At 44.0% G+C, this 19,211-nt stretch overlaps 1 protein-coding gene across 3 annotated transcripts in view; it reads right to left on the reverse strand.

The window, feature by feature from the left end:
- Positions 1-10,849: 10,849 nt before the first annotated feature.
- The window catches only part of LOC119405194 (rho GTPase-activating protein 29), a 29,503-nt gene continuing 21,141 nt past the window's right edge, over positions 10,850-19,211 (reverse strand). For 2 of the 3 annotated variants that reach the window (XM_037672010.2, XM_049419229.1), the window contains 3 exons: positions 17,466-17,559; positions 13,096-13,156; positions 10,850-11,032 (listed from right to left, as the gene is read on the reverse strand). In XM_037672010.2, the coding sequence (XP_037527938.1) occupies positions 10,987-11,032; positions 13,096-13,156; positions 17,466-17,559 (201 nt within the window). In that variant the 3' untranslated portion in view covers positions 10,850-10,986. The remainder of the gene's footprint in view (positions 11,033-13,095; positions 13,157-17,465; positions 17,560-19,211) is intronic. The other variant, XM_049419230.1, reaches the window with a different exon arrangement.

The raw sequence follows: 19,211 nt of genomic DNA on the forward strand, positions 1-19,211 counted from the left end.
GCAGTATCTGTTTAGTTAACAGACTGCATTAGTCAAAAGTCGACGTTTAGAATTTTGACACTTGCAGGGGAGGTATTGGTTGGCTAGTCGGTTGCACGCGATTAATAAAACGGCACAATTGGAGAAGCGATGATGGACGACAAGATGCATTATGTGCAAGAATAGTGGACTATAAGAGAAGCCGGCAGTAGCACGCCCAAGCCTGAATGTTTCTGCCCAACAGGAATGAAATAGGCCTAGCTTCAGAATGGAGAAGTTGACTACAAATGGGAAAGGGGGAAATATAGCTCTAAAAAAATTAAAAATTAAAATTAAAGTAGAGGTCACTTGAGACTCATTTATGGATGGTTTGAAACACAAAAGTTTCGTACAATAAGCTAGAGAGGAAACTGGCGCTGCGATCGTTCAACCACCATGAGAATGATGGGAAGTACAAGATTCGGATTGGGTTGCATTAGCTAGAGAACTGTCTACGGATCTTTTTCTAGTTTCAGTTTTGTTCTTCGTGAGGTGTGGGTAGTGGGGTGCGCTGCAAAGCACTCAAGCAGTGCCTTTATTGTTCAAAGAGGCTGAAGACTGCTAGATCTCTTGGTTTGCTGCGATGTTGCAGCTTTACAGGTTGTATTTGACAGTTTTAGCAAAGCATCGTGCACTCATCACTGCATATAAATGTAGCGTCCCATGCCAGTACGAGAAATTGCATAGAGTTCATGTTTGATAAGCGCGTCTCGCAAAACCCGTTCAAATCGGCTGCAAAATGACGGTGAAGCTAAGTAGAGGCATCGTCACGCTCCTCTGACTTGACTTCACAACAAAACGAGAGATGCGTTGGGGGCAGACCACGTGGATATATGCACGTGGCATCGCAGCAGATGATACGTTAAGTGTTTCTCACCCAATACAGTACTATTATTTTTGTAAATAGATAATGCATACTTTGAAGGGAAAAATTCGGCAGATCCCACGTACCGTGGGAGTCGATGTTATGCGAAGCATGCGGTGGGTAGGCGACTGTGGCGTAACTTTTTTTACCGAGCGACACGTTACAAAATGACGCTAAAAATTTGTATAAATTTTATACGCCCACATATATATGTTGAAGAGCCATATATGTGTTATATAACCAATTGTTTACGGTTGGGTAACGCTGCCAATGGCAACGTGAGTATTACCAACACCAGAAGCGGCAAGCTGATATGTAGTGCTTATACGGGTCCCGAGAACGCAGGCACGTTTCACGAACCCGTGTGCATGTGTGCAAGAAGTTCTTGACAGTTCTTGAACAAGGGCATCATCACCGTGATCAGTGAGCACCAGCAGCTGGTCATGACTTCTTATAGGATCCGGTTGTGATCGTGGTGACAAGGGGTGTATGTGTAGTGAGGTATGTGGTATAGTAGAGCTGTTGCAATTCGTGGATGCCTAGGTCATTTCGTCGACTAATTGTCTGTCGACAGAGCCGGCGACATGTCGGAACCTGAAGCCACCCTTCGCGTTGGTGAGGTATAGGCCGTCGAGGCTGGTAGGCCTGGATAGTGCTACGTAGACCAACATCAGTGGATGGTGTTTGTCCTATTCGTAGACTACCTGGGCGTATGTGGCCTACGTAGCCTAGTCTACAAAGCGGCTGTCAGTCAATCTGGTATCATCCTCGGTCAGCATGAGGGCATCGCCCAATCTCGTAAGAAATGAAGAGGACACTGCGTCGTTCTGGTGGACGAAGTGCACTTTACGGTGCGGTGATGTGGATATCATATATAACTTTCTTTAATGTATTCGTCCGGGGTCGAGCAATGCTTCACTATAGCTTGCTGAATCATAGGAATACAAACGTAATGTTTATTAGACTGCTATAAAAGCGGAGCCAACACAAGAACTACTTTCGGTGGAGGCGAAAATGTCTGAGGCCCGTGTACTTAGATTTAGGTGCACGTTAAAGAACCCCAGGTGGTCGAAATTTCCGGAGTCCTCCACTACGGCGTCTCTCATAATCATATCTTGGTTTTGGGACGTTAAACCCCAGATATTATTATTATTATTTAACACAGGAACTATAGACGTTAATCTGATACGACGTCTGTATCGTAGGAGTACACATCGTGGGAGTATCATGTAGTGCTTATTACTTTCTTGTAAAATTAGATAGCCAGCACCACAACCACAATTGACGTTGCACCGATATTGCGCCTGCATAGACTGTTTTTCCAAACAAGTTTATAGACCTGGCGTGGCTCAATGGTAGAATACCTGATTGCCACGCAGAATGCTTGGGTTCGATTCCTGCTGGGATCCTAATTTTCATTCTTTCCATTAGTTGAGTCGACGCTGCCGATGTTGGTTTTTCTTAAGGGGAGACGCGGGTCTTGGAACGGTCAAAAATGGTCAAAAAATCGATTTTTCGCAAAGCTTATTTTCGAGGCGTTTGTACTTCTGAGCACCTACTCTCAAATTGCTAACGCTAAATTCGGTCGGGAAACGCGATAAAATCGGCTTTCAAAGCACCCCGGCAGCACTAAAATGTCCCCAAAAGGACGAAATTTGTTCGAACTTCCCGCGCGCGCCATGAGCGTTGCAGCGGGCCGAGCGCCGCCATCTTGGGCTAGATTTGAAGCTGTTTTCTTTGTGCACATTTTGCGCCATCTCAAAATGGCGTCGCTCAAGCAGAACGGCCGCCGTCGCGGGTTTTCTGAAGGTCGTTTCCAGGCCACTGATTGGCTCTCACGCGGCGCGCTTTTCAAGCGCGCCTTTCCGAGTCTCCCATTGGCTGGCGCGACCGACACGTCATTTTTTTTTTTCTTTGTGTTTGGTTCTCCGCCGTGGCTGTCCGTTTGTGTGCGCCTGCTTTTGCGATCGTGCGTGTTTCTCGACGGACCGTGTCTCTACTTTGTGCCGGTAGTTTTTCCACGCGATCGAGATGCCTGGAGACTCTCGTCTGAAACCATCGACGCAACGAGCTTTTGGAAGCCGTAAAAAACGGGCTTGGAACAAGAAGGCGCCGGCTACAAGTGCACCGTCGGCAGCGGAGTTGGAGTCGCGGCCGGACCCTTTGGACCTGCCGGGAACTTCAACTGACGACACCGTGGGACCAAGTTCGACTAGCGAAACACTTCGGGTTGATGCCGCGTACTACTCAACGGCGGAGCAGGCGCAGCGAGTTGAGAGATCGGCGCAAACGAAGACCGTTCTGTCTGGAAAGTCGGCTACCCAGCGCAAGTTCGACCTTCTTGGAGTAAGCGCGGAGTGCCAGACCGGTGACGCCGGGACCGATTTTTTGCTCGTCGATATGAAAGTTTTGAATAACTTTTTTGCACAAGCGAAGTGCGACAAATGCGACGCAAAAAGTCTCAGCGTGAGGAAGGCAACGGACAAGGAGTACGGCCTTGCGGTAAAGCTTATTTTTTCTTGCAGCAGTTGTGATTTCGAGAAGAAGCAATTTTCTTCTCCGAGAGTGAGCGGAACTGCCACCATCACTCCCTTCGAAGTCAACATGAGGGCCATGAAGGGGATACAGATGATAGGCAAAGGTGTTACTGCCCTTTCGGACTTTTGTGCGTGTATGAACCTTTCGCACCGAGGCTTGCACCACAAGACGTTTCAGGGACACCTAAAAAGTTTAGTGAAAGCCTGCGAAAACACAGCGACTGAAAGTGAAGCTGCTAGTGTGGCAGTAATAAAAGAGCTGTATACAGACTTCCTGAACCCCATAGGGAACATCGATGTTGTGTTCGACGGCTCATGGATGACGCGAGGTCGGAGCTCACACATAGGTGTGGGCTGCATCATTGAGCTCTACACTGGCCTTGTAATTGACCATGTTGTTTACTCAAACTTTTGTCTCGGCTGTGCCCTGGGACCACAGCCTAGAAAAAGACTCTCTGCGTTTACGCAAGGCAAATGCAACTCATCTGAAGAGCACCAATACAAAAAAGACTCTTGCAAGGAGACACAAAACGGGTGCAACTGAAGATTACAGTCCTGGACTACTTTGAAGGTATTCTCTCAAGCATAGCAACCTATTACCCAGGGTAACATGCTGCCTAACATCTAGAAGGTTCTTCCTAAAGACTGAAAAGACATGAGCAGCCAGTCGCTTGAGCCTCATACCCCATGGCTTTTCCAGAACCCCCCAGCCGCTTGTCATGGTGGGGTTTTGATCATGCTTTGCACATTGGAAAATTTTTTTAGATATGATTCCTTGGGTGGAACAAGACACTTTCTGTTTTGTTTTGAAGGGAAACAGATGGGGAACATGTGAATAAAATTTATGGTTAAAGGTTCCTTTTAGAAATTTATACAGTGCGTGTCAATCTTCAAACGCGATTTTCTCAGCTTCACATTTTTTGCCAACTTGACCAGCCTTACGGATCTTTTCATTATGTTTTTGTAAGGTAATTTTGATAAATTTTATACCGTTGAATTCGTAAGAAATAGGACTGTGGAGCTATGCTATTTTTTTGTGGCTAAGATGAACATATGAAATTTTGTGAACAATAATGTGAGCTAATTGCATTTCAAGATTACACAATGTCAATACAATTGAAAGTTCTTATATGATGATATATCTCAGTGACAATATAAATAGCATAGCTCCACATGGCAGGTCTTTGGCTACAGCTGCATCTTAAACAGAACCTAAAAATACTGAGGGAAAGTGTCTTAATGACCCGTAAGAAATTACCTAATTAGATTTCACTTATGCTCTCACAATTTGATAACTAATTGAAGTACATGAAAACTAATTATATTTTTGAAAACAGGAGGAAGAAATACATATACACACCCAATTTCATTACAATATCTCCAATAATAAAACTTTTCGTTTCGAGACCAGTGTCTCCCCTTAACGCTCTAGCATTTAAGTTACCAATGTCTGTTCTCGCCGTTCCTGGGTAGATATAAACTGTCAATCACCTGTGGCGCATACCCGTACACCGTGGCCCGTGGTAAACGGGTATGTGCCACACGTGTCTAGTGGAAAGGGTTTGACGACGCACCCGACAGGATTTTAACGTTATTCATGTCATGACCTGGCAATCATATTCGTCAAATCCTCTTACCCTTCCATGCAAATTTTGGTCTACACCAAGATAAGGAGGCGATCATGAGAGCACCCAGACGTAGGCGGCTAGATAGATAGATAGATAGATAGATACGTAGATAGAAACGCTCAAAGTGCCAGAGGTTCGCTAAGAAATGCTTCGCATTTAAAAACAAGCAGGTTTGCTTTGAACTGTTGTAAAAAAATAACTCATTATTTGACTATGCCAAATTTGGAACACAATTGCAGAGCAATGTATACCCTGGTGGTTGAATTTGTCCAGGTTTCACTTCCATCTCGCCTTCATGCAAACTTTTTGTAATAAGTTTTACGGACAAAAGAATGAAGCAAGTTTTGATTGAACTTCATATCACTGTTTTACACTCTACAAACAAGCATCTCGAATCTCAAGAGCGTAATCCATCCGAAGCAGATACGAAACCTGTACTTCCCATCATTCCCATGGTGGCTGAAGCCATAGAGTTTCCTACAATACTTACTAGAGGAAACTCTGGCGCTAGTGTCTATGGGAGCTGCAACGCATGACGCTTCAGCCAGCATGGGAATGATGGGTAGTACACGGATTTGTCTAAACTTCAATCTTTCGGCTCCGTGTCGCCTGCATCCGCTTTGTCGCAAGACAAAGTTCAGCAAAAGTCAGCAGTTCCACTTCACCACTTTAACCTTTTTAGGCTCACCAATTCAAACCTGGTCACGAAGTTCACAACTGGTCTAGTCTTTTATCTGAAAGAAAACCAAAATACAGCAATACACAAAGCCACAAGTGCGTTCGAAGCCCGTAAGCACGAAGATTAGGTAAATCTCTGTACTACCCACCATTCCCATGGTGGCTGAACGATCACAGCGCCAGAGTCCCCTCTAGTTAACTTTAGGAAACTCTATAGTTGAAGCGCCGCTCAAGGAGCCCGCATAAACAATTGCGCCAGATTCCCCTCTAGGTATTATAGTATGAAACTCTATGGTTTGAAAAAACTTCGAATGAGGACTGAACTTCATTTTTCATTTAGTTTTACAACTACTACTACTGTGCTTAAAGCAAGACCCAGCAAAATGTTTGCGTCATAAAGGCTATGCATATTAAAAGACAAAAAAATTGGGAGGCAACTCCAATCCTTGACATAGGTGTCTGGAAGCGGCGCTCGCACCTTGGAGTTTGGGTGCCCTGGTGTACTCCTTGTGTTAACGCGTTTCGTTGAACTGCTGAAGCCGATCTCAGAGGCCATGTAGATAGAAGCATCAGGCTGAGACATGCTCCACCACGTGTAGCAACGATCCCAGCCGCCCACAAGAAAAAGTCTGCTATTTCAGTTAACCCATTCAGTTAATTATCTTGACAGTTTAGTAATTGACCCTTATCGTAAACTTATGCTCCGGTATCATATGTGTCCAATATGACTCTTGAACTAGAGCCATAGATTTCGTACCAGTTTTATTTTTTACAATACTTTTTCTGAATATTAGGAACACTGGAAGTGCTCGACTGCAAGTGCTTGGAAGAGAAACGGGCGTCACTCGCTGCTGATGCCACCAAAAAATTGCCATGCGGTATGCCAAATGTATGCCATTTCAAGTTTTCAAACGTGTCTTTAGTTGCGCAATATCCTTATTATTTTTCTGCAAGGTGTTATGCCTTGTGCCAAGTTTAGGCTTCATGCTAGCCTTAGGATTGTGTAATAAAGTGGCAGATGTTGCTTCTAATGGGTAAGCGTGCAAGTGAGTTAAGAAAAATTTTGCTTTTTGTTTCAACAAAAAAAAAAATGTTTTTAATGTCAACTATTGTTACTGAGAACAAAGAATGGTTTTTTCAAAACCAAGAAATGTTAATGGTTACAACAAGATTACAACACTAGCATTCCACATGCACATGCAGAGTGTAGCTGGGGTTGAGCCACATACAAGAATTTCGGTGCACAAGTGTCTATATATATATATATATATATATATATATATATATATATATATATATATATATATACATACATGCATACACACACGCAAGACAAACACATAAGAAAGCTAAATGTGACATTTTTCTACTAGAGATACCTTAAAGGGCCCCTCACCAGGTCTGGCCATTTTGAGCTGAGAAGCGCAATGCTTACAATTTGAGCTCACGATCGTGTCTGCCAAGAGTTACATTGCTACACGGTGCAAAAAAGCTCAAATTCCACGCTGAGCATCGTCTGCTCCTTTCCTCACGGACAACGCGCTCCAAGATAGGCCGATGATGAGTGCGAGGTAGTTAAAGGTACTGCGCTGCACAAAGTGGTGGGCATGTCCTCCTTGCCCACCACTCCGTGCAGCGGGTGAGGAGGACACCGAGGCAGTCCAGCGCAGCATAAACTGCAGAGAAAGGAGGAGGGTGCGTCTCGCCCATGCATCGTGACATGTGTGCCACGTAATCCGCCGGCTCCGGTATGGGAGAACGCGGGGAAGGAGTTTGGCTAGCGAAGGCTGGGCAAGGTAAGCGGCAAGGGTGCAAAGCTCGCCTCCTCACATCACGGTTGCGCGCCGCTTCAAGTTATTTTTTATCTCTGCTTTGAAACTCACGAAACACTTTTACCTGGGGCGGAGACAGCAGCCTCCACCGCACAGAAAATTAAGCAGACCACAGGCTCCGACTCGGGCTACTTCAGGTTGGGGCGTACCCTAACCCTGCGCTATTGCACGAGGTTTATCCGTAAATACAACCAACTAATGCATGTTCATTATGCGCGGATATAGTCAACCTTGAACATATGCTCTGGCAGTGCCCCGTGTTACATGGCGGCGAAGTCATCGCGCCGTTCAAATGGGAGGCTGCTACTAGTAGCCCCGGACTTGAACACTTTCTGTTCCAACTTGGGAGTAGCGCATTCTGAGGGACCATAATAAAGTTTTTCTGCCCATCCATCCATCTGCTTGTAGGGAACCAATCTGAAGAATTCTTGCTGTCTATTGGGCATGTAACAATTCCCAGTGCATAACTAAAATTTGCTATGTGGCCTGCTGAGGGGGCCCTTTATAAAACAGTTAAGTTTTAGTTTTGGCTAAGTTTTAGTGGACTTTTTTTGCATTTGCTCACATGTTAAGCTAAGAATCAAGCAAATCCAATTACATTAGCATCTTTCTGGCAAGAAAGCAATAATGTAGTGATAGTGATTGGCTTATAAGCTTTAGTGAGCACCTTTTTTTTTTTCTTTCTTCCATGCGCTGTAAAAAAACAAAAACAACACGTTCACTGCTAATAATATATTTATGACGATCGTTATAGGTTGCTAGGCCGAAGCAGGTCGCTTCCGTGTCGGGGCCGAAAGGCCTAGCCTCTCGGTCGCTTCGCGGGCCCGTTGGACTGCCCATAGCTGTCCCCGATATCACATAGAAATACTATAAGTGTCTGGCATCCATGTAGAGGTTTTGTTCACAGTGGCAACAAAATAAATTTACAGACAACTTAAGTCTTAAAAAAAAGGTGGCAGAGAGAGTGTAGAAACGGTCATTGTGTCGTTGGGATAAAAAAAAAGAGAAATACAACTACACATACTACTATTATGCGATGTTAATCCACTGGCCATGACAGTGTTTAGGAGAATACACACATCATTGGCACTAACTGTAATGGAACATGCCTTTATTTGGAATCATTCCATATTCTAACTGTGCAGATGCTGAAGAGCAATTCCAGCATCCTACCGACTAGTTACTTTGAGAGTAAAGGTAAGCTTTGTGGGGATGCTCAACTCTCTCGGACACTTCAATGTTTTCCCACACACTGCTTATTATATCTCTTGAATTCTGCACTATGTTCCACAGGCATGCTAGTACTTTTAAGGTGCAATTCAAAATTGCGTAATTTGACTAGCTGGCTTACGGTACAGTAGGCACAATGACAGCCCTTTTGTACGATTGCACCATGCATTCTTCGTTCGTAGAGCACTTAAGATTCCGAAGTTGTCACCGTTGCCAGCATGGCTTCCATATGGGAGCACAAACGTCTTGTCTTATCAAAACTTGTAGCACTTTTGTATGGCCGATGTTCTTACACAACTGGACCACGATCATTCACGACTGGATGAGCTTTTGTTGAACCCTACATATCGGGCACCCAAGAAAGCACCGCAGAAAGAATTTCAATTATTCAGATTTACACAAAATTCACCAAAGCTCTGAGAGAATGCCCTTGTTTATGAAAACTCACAAGAGTACAAAAGCAAATAAATTCTTAAAAAATTGACCATTCCCTCATGCTAAGGAGATCACAGGTGAAAGTCCGTGCTCTGAAGTTTTATTTATTGTAAATTCACAACATTTATTTACCTTTAATTCACTTCAAATACTTTAATGTTTGATTTACTGTAAATTCACACTTGATACTAGAGCTGTGCGAATAGCAAAATTTTGGGTGCGAAGCGAATTCGAATAATAAAGATTGAGTGCGAATCGAATCGAATAATTTTCGAATATTTCTGAAACATTTTTCGAATAATTCGAAGTGAAATTACAGAAAAAGTTGCAGAGAATCCCTAAGTATGTTCTTGTGAGATGGCAACATGAAAGTGTTTCTTTTCGCTAGGTTGATGAAGCGCTAGTGGGGTCATATTTCATAGCTGTCTTTCTTATCAAGAGTGAGGCAATGTAGAGGCCGAATTGTATTTATGCACATGATTTGGTGCAACCAAAGTGTTGCCGACAACACTTTACACGTGATAGGCAAAGATGCCATTTCCTCAGCCTCTCCTCCTCTTTCAACTTCCGTGGAAGCCCAACTGATGTGGCGGACAAGGGTGTGCTCTCTTCAAGTCCGGAGTTCCAAATCTGCCTCGTAGACGTCGATATATAAGAACATCTGAAATTTTGGATGCTAAAAAGCTTCGGCGTCCGATTTTTCGGACTTCCTGTCCAAATTTCAGGTCCAAAACAGCATTAATTGAGCCCCCAACTCTGCCACATCTTTCATCTCCATATTGGAATCAACGTTTTCTTGAGTTAATACATTTGCAACCGTCGCGGAGCTTTAAAGGCAGCTTTGCCGCAATACGGGGGTGTGATGAGGTGAAGCATATTGAAAATCTAGGGACCACTTCCAATCTGACGTCTCTTGGCTAAGTTCGACCATAACGGACCTTGAAAGGCAGCTTTGCCGCAATACGGGGGTGTGAGGAGGTGAAGCATATTGAAAATCTAGGGACCACTTCCAACCGGACTTTGTCTCTTGGCTAAGTTCGACCGTAACGGAGCTTGAAAGGCAGCTTTGCCACAATACGAGAGTGTAATGAGGTGAAGCATATTGAAAATCTGAAGGGGTCACTTTCAACCGGACGTTGACTGCATTTGTCTTTGGGAAGTTCGAATAGTAAAATTTCAGTGCGAATCTAATCGAATAGCAAACACTATTCGAAAAATATTCGAAATTTCGAATATTCGCACACCCCTACTTGATACTCCTTTAATTAACCTTAATTCACAATTAATTAACCTTTGATTACCTAAAGTTCACCTTAATTTGCATTTCACTTCACGTCACTTTAATACCTTAAAGATTTTAGATATTTGATTCAGCCTATGCACATAATCACTTCTAATCACTGGGCATACACTCAGTACACTAATTAACTTTAATTCACTTTAAAGTTAAATTCTCACCCAGAAAATGCGGGTATGCACCACACGACTTTTGGTACCATTCACGTTGACAATGTAAGAAGACAAATTCTTTTAATTGTAAGGAACACATGGCTCCCACTTTAATTTAAAATAGTAAGGAAACAACTCAAGAAAATTGCAGAATGATGATTTATTGACTAGGTGTATCACATCGCTCGGCCTGTACGGGCTTCGTATAAGTTAAAACATAATAGTTATGTCAATAAATAAAAAGCAGAACTATCCTCGTGCTCAAGAAACAAAAAAAAAGGAGAGTTCCACTGAAGCATCAGTGCGCAACTCTATCACTTCTTATTTCCAGGCTCTAAGGAGCCCACACCGATTGATCGCCTGGAAAAAAAAAACAAAAAAGCAAGAAAAATGAAAAGGAATACAAATATCAGACAATAAAACTTAGTGAACGAAACACTTCTGTCAACCATTAATGGTGAATACATAAAAAAATCGTTAATTCGGATTTCACGGGATTGCAAAAAACTGTCCGCATTAACCGAATGTCGAATTATCGAAAGCATCAAGAAAACAATAAGCAGATGTCTGTTACATCAATGCACTTTCATTTTCTTGAGTAATACATAAATCCAGTAATCATTTTGCATGCGCACAGTGCAAGGACTGCAATTTTCGTCATTCGCGAGTTCGTTTACAGTGTGAACACGGCTCAAGACCCCCTTGTCTTAATCCGAATCGTGCTCTGAACTCGTGCCTTATCATGTACCAACATCGCGATTGTAAATGGTGACCACGCCTTTCTGAAAGCTCGCGGTCGCTTCGGCTGTCCGCGAATGCCGTTTTGGTTCCTTTGCGGTGCTTTGCGCTTGGCGCGCTGCGAGGATTATCCGAACTAACCGGGTTGACGCCCAATATGAACGAATTAACGCGAGTTTTATGCCATTGAACAATACGTATGCTGGCTGGGACCAGAGAACGTGTTCAAATTTTCCGATTTTCCAAATTAACGAGTGTTGAATTAATGAGCTTTTACTGTATAGTGGTGCACCCTACATGGTACGTGCTAAGAAATGTTTAAGAAATAAAAAGGAAATGCCAAATATATCTTTTTAAAAATTCACCCACTTTACCTTATGACGTATTCTCCTGTACATTAACACTTTAAGATACTTTGCTGACATTTGTGTATACGACTTGCTCTTGCTAGTTCTGTCGTCTAGTGGCTAAGAAAGGGCAAGATACACTGAGGTTTGGATGAATTGAACTTCCTGTGCAATAAATGTGTCTTCATTTAACTTCATTTTGCAGTGTACTTTTGGACATAACATCACTTTGCTGAAGGAACGACCATGTTCGACGAGTCATTCGACATGCTGCTTTCCGCGAGCCACGTTGAAAGTGTAATTTTTCATTGCTGGAAATGAACATAACTGAAATTGAAATTGGGCTATGTTTATAGCCTGAGATTTCATTCTATTTATGCAAAAGCAGAACATGATTGACTTCAGGATAAATTAACATTTTCGTTAAAATCTAATTAAGATTCTTACTATTAACCACATAAATCAACATATTATGACATTAATTTTGTTGCAATAGAATATGGAGTGCCTTGAAGTTAATGTTTTGTAAATATGACGCAGTTACAAACAACTCTTCATATGTCGTGTCTGAAAGAGGGGCCCTGCAACACACTTTTAACAAAGAAAACGCTGCCAATTTGTAGTCAAGGCACCCGTAAACATGCAATTCAAATATTATAACATTGCACTGTAGTCGGTAGGGAAATTACAATGTTATGTCAGAGACAGCCAATGTTCGCTTCCACTAGGCACACCATTCCAGAGATATCGCAGTTTGGAGCAAACACTGGTTAGGTGCAGAAGCGTGCACAGAAATGCAAGCAAGATGCAGTTAGTCATAGAACAACAAAGATGCATTCAATAACCAGTTAAACAGACCGCAATACAAACTGTACGCAAATTTGCACATAAGCTGCGTCACAGTGCACAGCCATTACATGTTTGCTCAACAACAAAACACTGCTGTATAGTGATTTCCCTCTTCCCCCCCCCCCCCCAGTCAACAACCAATCAACAGCTTTTGCTTGGGTGACGTCACATAAAAAGACTGCCGGCCTCACGTCGGAACAGACTGGAAACGCTAGGATGGCAGTGCGAGAACATTTCTTTGAACTTGTGGCCATTCCAAATGACCATCGTGGCATACTGTATGCGATGTGCATAATGTATGTACATATACATATATGAGACATGGCTTAGGAGCCCGAAAAAAGCTGTTACCGCTATTCCTTATGGAAAGTTGTGAAGGTCTTATGCTGCATTAGCTTCAAGAGCCCAGCAGTCACATCAGCAATAAGCCCACACAGTTATCTTCATTTGGCACGGCAAATGAAAGCGATTTGCAAAATGTCGACCTACTTTAGCTTTCTCTTGACGACCTCCTTCCACCGCGATACGCAGCAATCCTCAGCCGACGTTCCTGGACAGCAGGAAACCGAAACAAGCACAGACGAATGAACAAAGGAGTGGCTGCTCAGCTACTCCCACGAATAACATTGTGTGGCGATGAAGGGAACAATATGGAAGCAAAATGCACAAAGCCAAGTATTCTCAGAGACATTTTCACATTCTCATCTGCGTGTGTAATAATAATTAGGGGTGTGCGAATACTCGAAATTTTGAATATTTTTCTAATAGTGTTTGCTATTCGATTCGCACTGCAATTTTACTATTCGAACTTCCCAAAAACAAATACAGTCAACGGCAGATTGAATGTGACCCCTTCAGATTTTCAATATGCTTCGCCTCATCACACCCCAGTATTGCGGCAAAGCTGCTTTCAAGCGCTGCTACGGTAGCAGGTGTATTACCTCAAGAGAACGCTGGTTCCAACATGGAGATGAAAGATGTGGCAGAGGTGGGGGCTCAATTAATGCTGTTTTGGACCTGAAATTTGGGCAGGAAGTCCGAAAAATCAAAAGCCGACTCTTTCTAGCATCCAAAATTTCAGATGTTCTTATATATCGATGTCTACGAGGCAGATTTGGAACACCGGACTTGAAGGGAGCACACCCTTGTCCGCTACATCAGTTGGGCTTCCACAGCAGTTGAAAGAGGAGGAGAGGCTGAGGAAATGGCATATTTGCCTATCACGTGTAAAGTGTTGTCGGCAACACTTTGGTTGCACCAAATTATGTACATAAATAGAATTCGGCCTCTACATCGCCTCATTCTTGATAAGACAGCTATGAAATACCACCCCGCCAGTGCTTCATCAACCTAGTGAAAAGAAACACTTTCATGCTGCTATCTCATAAGAATATGCTTAGGATTCCTCTCTAACAGCAATTTCGCTTCGAAGTATTTGAAAAATATTCTAGAAATATTTGAAAAATATTCAATTCGATTCGCACTCACAGTTCAATATTCGAATTCGCTTCGCACCCAAAATTTTGCTATTTGCACAACTCTAATAATAATAATGATTGCTGGGGTTTTATACGCATAAGGCATGCTCAAGTGGGGGACTCCAGATTAGTTTCAAAGACCTGGTGTTCCTTAACGTGCACCTATAATCTCAGCACACAGGTGTTCTCTGTATTTCAACTAGGGGTGTGCGAATATCAAAATTTTCGAATACGAATCGAATACGAATATCCACCTTCGAATATCGAATATCAAAGGACAAATGCCTCCACAGTAAGAATATTTTATTTAACATGTTGCTATTTGAAAAAAAAAAGACATTAACAGCCTGATTGGCAACACAACATACACTGCTATCTCCAGAACACAATGTCCAGGCTAGCACAATGCACATCACAGCAGAAGCGAATATCACGGCACAATGAAAGTAATGACTAGATGTTATCATGAAGAAATATGAGTTGCTCCATATGATCAGGCAGCAGGCGCTCCCTTCTAACAGAGACAACCCCCCCCCCCCCCCCCCCCCCCCCCCCCCCCCCACCGCCACTGAAAAGGCACGCTCGCTTGGAACAGAAGTGGCTGGTATAGGGAGGTACATGGGGCAAAGCTTTTATGAAGTCGAGAGTTTGGCGGAAACCCGCCTGGCCGGGGAAAGACATAGACGAAGGAAACACAGCGACGACCGCTCCTGCCATATATGGCCTTCCGAAGATACATAAACCTGATGTGCCCTTACGCCCCATAGTCGATTTCACACGCTCGCCGTTATTTAAGCTGTCTGGCTATCTGCACAAAATCCTCTCCCCTCTTGTCGAACGAACTCAGACGCACATTAGGAATTCTGCCGATTTTATTGACAAAGTGCGCGACTTGCCACTAGAAGAAGACGAGGTGCTAGTGTCCTTTGCTGTCAAGTCTCTGTTTACGAGCGTACCTGTCGAGCTTGCCGTTGAAGTGTGCACTTCGGCCCTTGAGGCTGACGCGACACTGCCAAGCCGAACACCAATAGAGGTTGCAGACCTCGCGAGGCTTCTCCGGTTCTGCTTGCAGAACACTTATTTTACGTTCCGGAACAAGTTCTATAAACAGGTACATGGCACTGCCATGGGTGCTTCCGTGTCTGTCACCGTCGCGAACCTCACCATGGAAGCGGTCGAGAGTCGTGCTTTGTCCTCATTTGCCGTCCCACCGAAAGTATTCTTACGTTATGTCGACGATTGCTTTTGCGTTTTACAACGTGAGGCCTTGCCGGCCTTTACATCTCAGCTAAATTCAATTGAACACTCGATACAATTCACAGTGGAAGAAGAATCGGAGGGCTGCCTTCCTTTCCTCGACGTCCTCATAAAACGAGAAGACGGACACTTGAAGTTCTCCGTCTACAGGAAAAGCACACACACTGGCCGCTACCTGAATTTCAGATCGCTGAATCCTTCTTGCCACAAACGCTCTGTCGTCTCGACTCTCTTGAAACGGGCTCAACGGACTTGCTCAAGCGAAGAAGACGCACGTAGTGACGTGGAGACCGTCCGTCGGGAGCTGGCCGCATGCGGTTACCCGTCCTCATTCATCAACTCAGTTCAACGTCAACTATCGCGGCCGGTCCAACCAAGCAATCCTTCAGCAAAGAAAAGAGCGTCGGTGCCGTATGCTCCGGGCTTCAGTGAGGCTCTCGCCAGAATTTTGCGCTCCTACGACGTACAGGTCTCCCATATACCTGCACGCAAACTTGGAAACAGCCTCACGAACGTCAAGGACAAGTTAGAGCGAGAGAGGTTTCCAGGTGTCGTCTACAAAATCCCTTGCACAGATTGTACACGTGTTTATATCGGTGAGACCGGCAGTTTCAAGAGAAGGTTACGCGAGCACAGCAATGACGTGAAAAAACAGAAAGGTGACGTCAAATGCACTAGCCGAACATGTTGTGTCCACGGGCCATGCGATCAACTGGGAAGATGCTTCCGTCATCGCCACGGAAAAGAAACTCTTTCCACGGCTTCATCTCGAATCATTGTTCATTCAAACCACTGCGCACACGCTGAACAAGAACTGTGGTAATCTTCCGCCTGTGTATGCCCGTTGCCTCAAACATGTGATTAGACAACCTTATAAATAAGCGAACTTGCTGCACATGCTTCATTGTGAACAAGGCTCCCGTGTGGGAGCCGAAACGTCTTTTTAAGAATATATTTTTTACTTTTGGTCGGCGCTGTGTTTCCTTCGTCTATGGGGCAAAGCTTTGCCAGACTGGGGTATCTGAAGGTGCCTACAGTCCGCCACCAGTCACGTGGGTCACTGTCTTTCTTCAGAAGTGGTCCCGCATAGTGAACGTGTGGTAGTGCGGCACGTTACGGCCGCATAATATTGAAAAGGTATGGTTACATGATCGCCAACAGCTCTGCACGTCCGAGATGCACCAGCAATAAATCATACGTATTAGGGCGCTCGTCGCAGGCAGATATTGTGCCTTCGTGTACATACGATGTTTATCGCTCCTCTCGGCAATGTTTTTAGCTATACGAACGCAGCAGAAATGTGGAAGAGGAGTTATTTTATGCATGATAATCGAATCGCATATTCGAATTTTTCGAATATTCGAAGTTATCAAATATTCGAAACTTTTCGAATACACGATTTTCGAATCGAATACGAATATTTCGAATGTAATATTCGACGAATATTCGAAACTTTCGAATATTCGCACACCCCTAATTTCAACCCCATTTAAATGCGGCTACCGTGGCCGGGAATCGAACCCACAACCTTGAGCTCATTAGCACAACACCTCACGTGCTAAACATCGCAGGTCAGAGGTGGGTAAGAAAGAACACAAGTACTTTATATACCAGTGTCACATGGTCACTTTTTACGCGATTGACCCTGATCTGAATGGGTTTTCTTTTATCATGACTGGCCTATTTATGCAAGCTGCACAAAGGAGTCAATCACTGATAAGGAGTTTGAAGCTGATCAGGCTTAATCGCGATTCGCAATGCACCGTGTGACACCGATATTATTTACGAACGAGATACGAGGTAGCCGTTCCTTTTAGGCAGCAATTTGTGGGGCAGGAGCTAGTCAAGCTGCTTCTGAGGTTTTTCTCCCAGCTTCCCCCATCTTCTTGAAGAAAAATAAGGACCTATTATTATTATTGTTAATTCTGTTGAATGATTTTTGTTTACAGAGATTCTAATGTACACATAGGCCTATACAAGCTAAATTGGATAGGTGTTTCACAGCATAAGAGCAGGGCGAACGCAGCAAACGGTAACGTATCAATAACAATCTTACTGAAATAACATTACTCTCCCAGGAACTAGAGCAAAGCTGATTTTTTAAAGCCACACACGACCACCAACCTGGTCTTGTTTCCTGCTGCACTGGTTCATAGCTCCCAGCGGCAGCATTGTCCTTCCAATACACATCAGGTACACCAAGCAGGCAGTGCATGATCTGTCAATCGAGCAAAAGAATGACATGGAATTGATAATCACTGAAGTGCAGCCATATTAATATGTCCCACTCCATGGTAATAGCTGTCTTATGTGCAAGCTCTCTCAAGAGGCAATGCAAAAAACTGCATTCTGTTAATATGACCCCTAAGGGACCGACAAAACTGGCGAAATTATCTGGCGCATCAAGTTAAATTAAGCAAAATGCAGAAGATACAGCTAAACACACCCCTGAGCCATTCACAGGGTGTCTACCGAGTTGACATTTCTAAATTCCCTGAGTTTTCCAGGTTTTCCCTGAGTGTTTTTGCTAAAATTCCCTGAGTGAAACAGAATTTTTCTTTTTGTCAAGATGGGTAGACACCATGTCGCTCGATGATGTCACTCTCTAGTACGCACGTTTAAAAATAGAAATGACTTAATCCCATTTGAATAGTACAAATAACAGTTAAACCTCAATATAGCGAAGCTGGTAAAAGCGGCAATTTACTTCATTATATTGAAACTTCGTTAAATTGAAATTCAACCTTTCATGCAAGGCATAGTTACCGAAGGATTAATATTAAACTGAAAATGCCACAAGAATGCTCGGCAACATGAAAAAGCTTTTTTTTTTTGGGTGAAAAAAAAATCAGTTTTGTTGAGCCCGAGGTGCAGCAATCACAATTATATACCTTGCCTGAGTGTCACGAGTAAAGACGAAACAAATGCAAGTTTAATGCACTGTGGAATTGCACTTATTTTGCTGCTGCAGCTTGTCAAATCTTCGCGTGTTGCCCAGAGCAGTGCGACGCCTTTGCTATCATGTTGCCCAGCCAAAGCATTTGCTCTCCACGAAGGCGCAACATTGAAAACCGTCGCACGTTAGAAAAAAGTCACAGTTTCACTGCGAGAGCGAAATAGTGAATCCGATAGCAACAAATAGGAATTTTATACGAATATAGGTCAGCAGCTCACTCCTTCAGGAAACGCAGCCGCTGCATTAAGAGAAGTGACCTATTATGGCTCAGGGGCATATCCAGGTGCCTACATTGAGGAGGGGGGAGTACAAAGGCTGAAGCCACCGCCTCAGCAGTGCATTTTCGTGGGTCACGCATATTTACAACAGCCCAGATGGGATTATGGCGGCGCCTAAGAAGCCTTCGTTGGAAATGTGCATAGGGAAGCAGGAAAGGGTATAGCGATGAGGGGAGAGGTAGAGAGCAGGGACAAGATTTTTTTTAGATTTTTCTGAGCAGTGGTAGACAAAGCAGCCTGACAAAGGGGGCAAACTCAACAGGCAGCCTGTCATAGGAGGTGGACGGCAGGCACTGAACGGAAGGAAGGCGATCACCGCTACCGCCCCCCCCCCCCCTTCTGGATCCGCCACTGCTATGCTTCGACGGAAGTTTTGTAATTAGAACACAACACCTACAAATGCTGATCCCTTCTAAAGATACCGCGGCACAAGCGACCACACCCTCTGGCACAAAGTACGCACTTCCTGTCGGACTCGCACAGCCCTCCCCCCATCCCCAACCCTCCGGCTCCTATCACCGTGTGCCCATCGCGCGAAGGAGATGCTCGGCTCGTTTCATTTCTGCTTAAGCCCCGTTCGTCGGCAGCGTTCGCGCACTTTCACTCGCACAGAGTATACGATGCGCGGGATGACGT

Source organism: Rhipicephalus sanguineus, chromosome 9 (assembly GCF_013339695.2).
Source record: "Rhipicephalus sanguineus isolate Rsan-2018 chromosome 9, BIME_Rsan_1.4, whole genome shotgun sequence".
Taxonomy (NCBI): domain Eukaryota; kingdom Metazoa; phylum Arthropoda; class Arachnida; order Ixodida; family Ixodidae; genus Rhipicephalus; species Rhipicephalus sanguineus.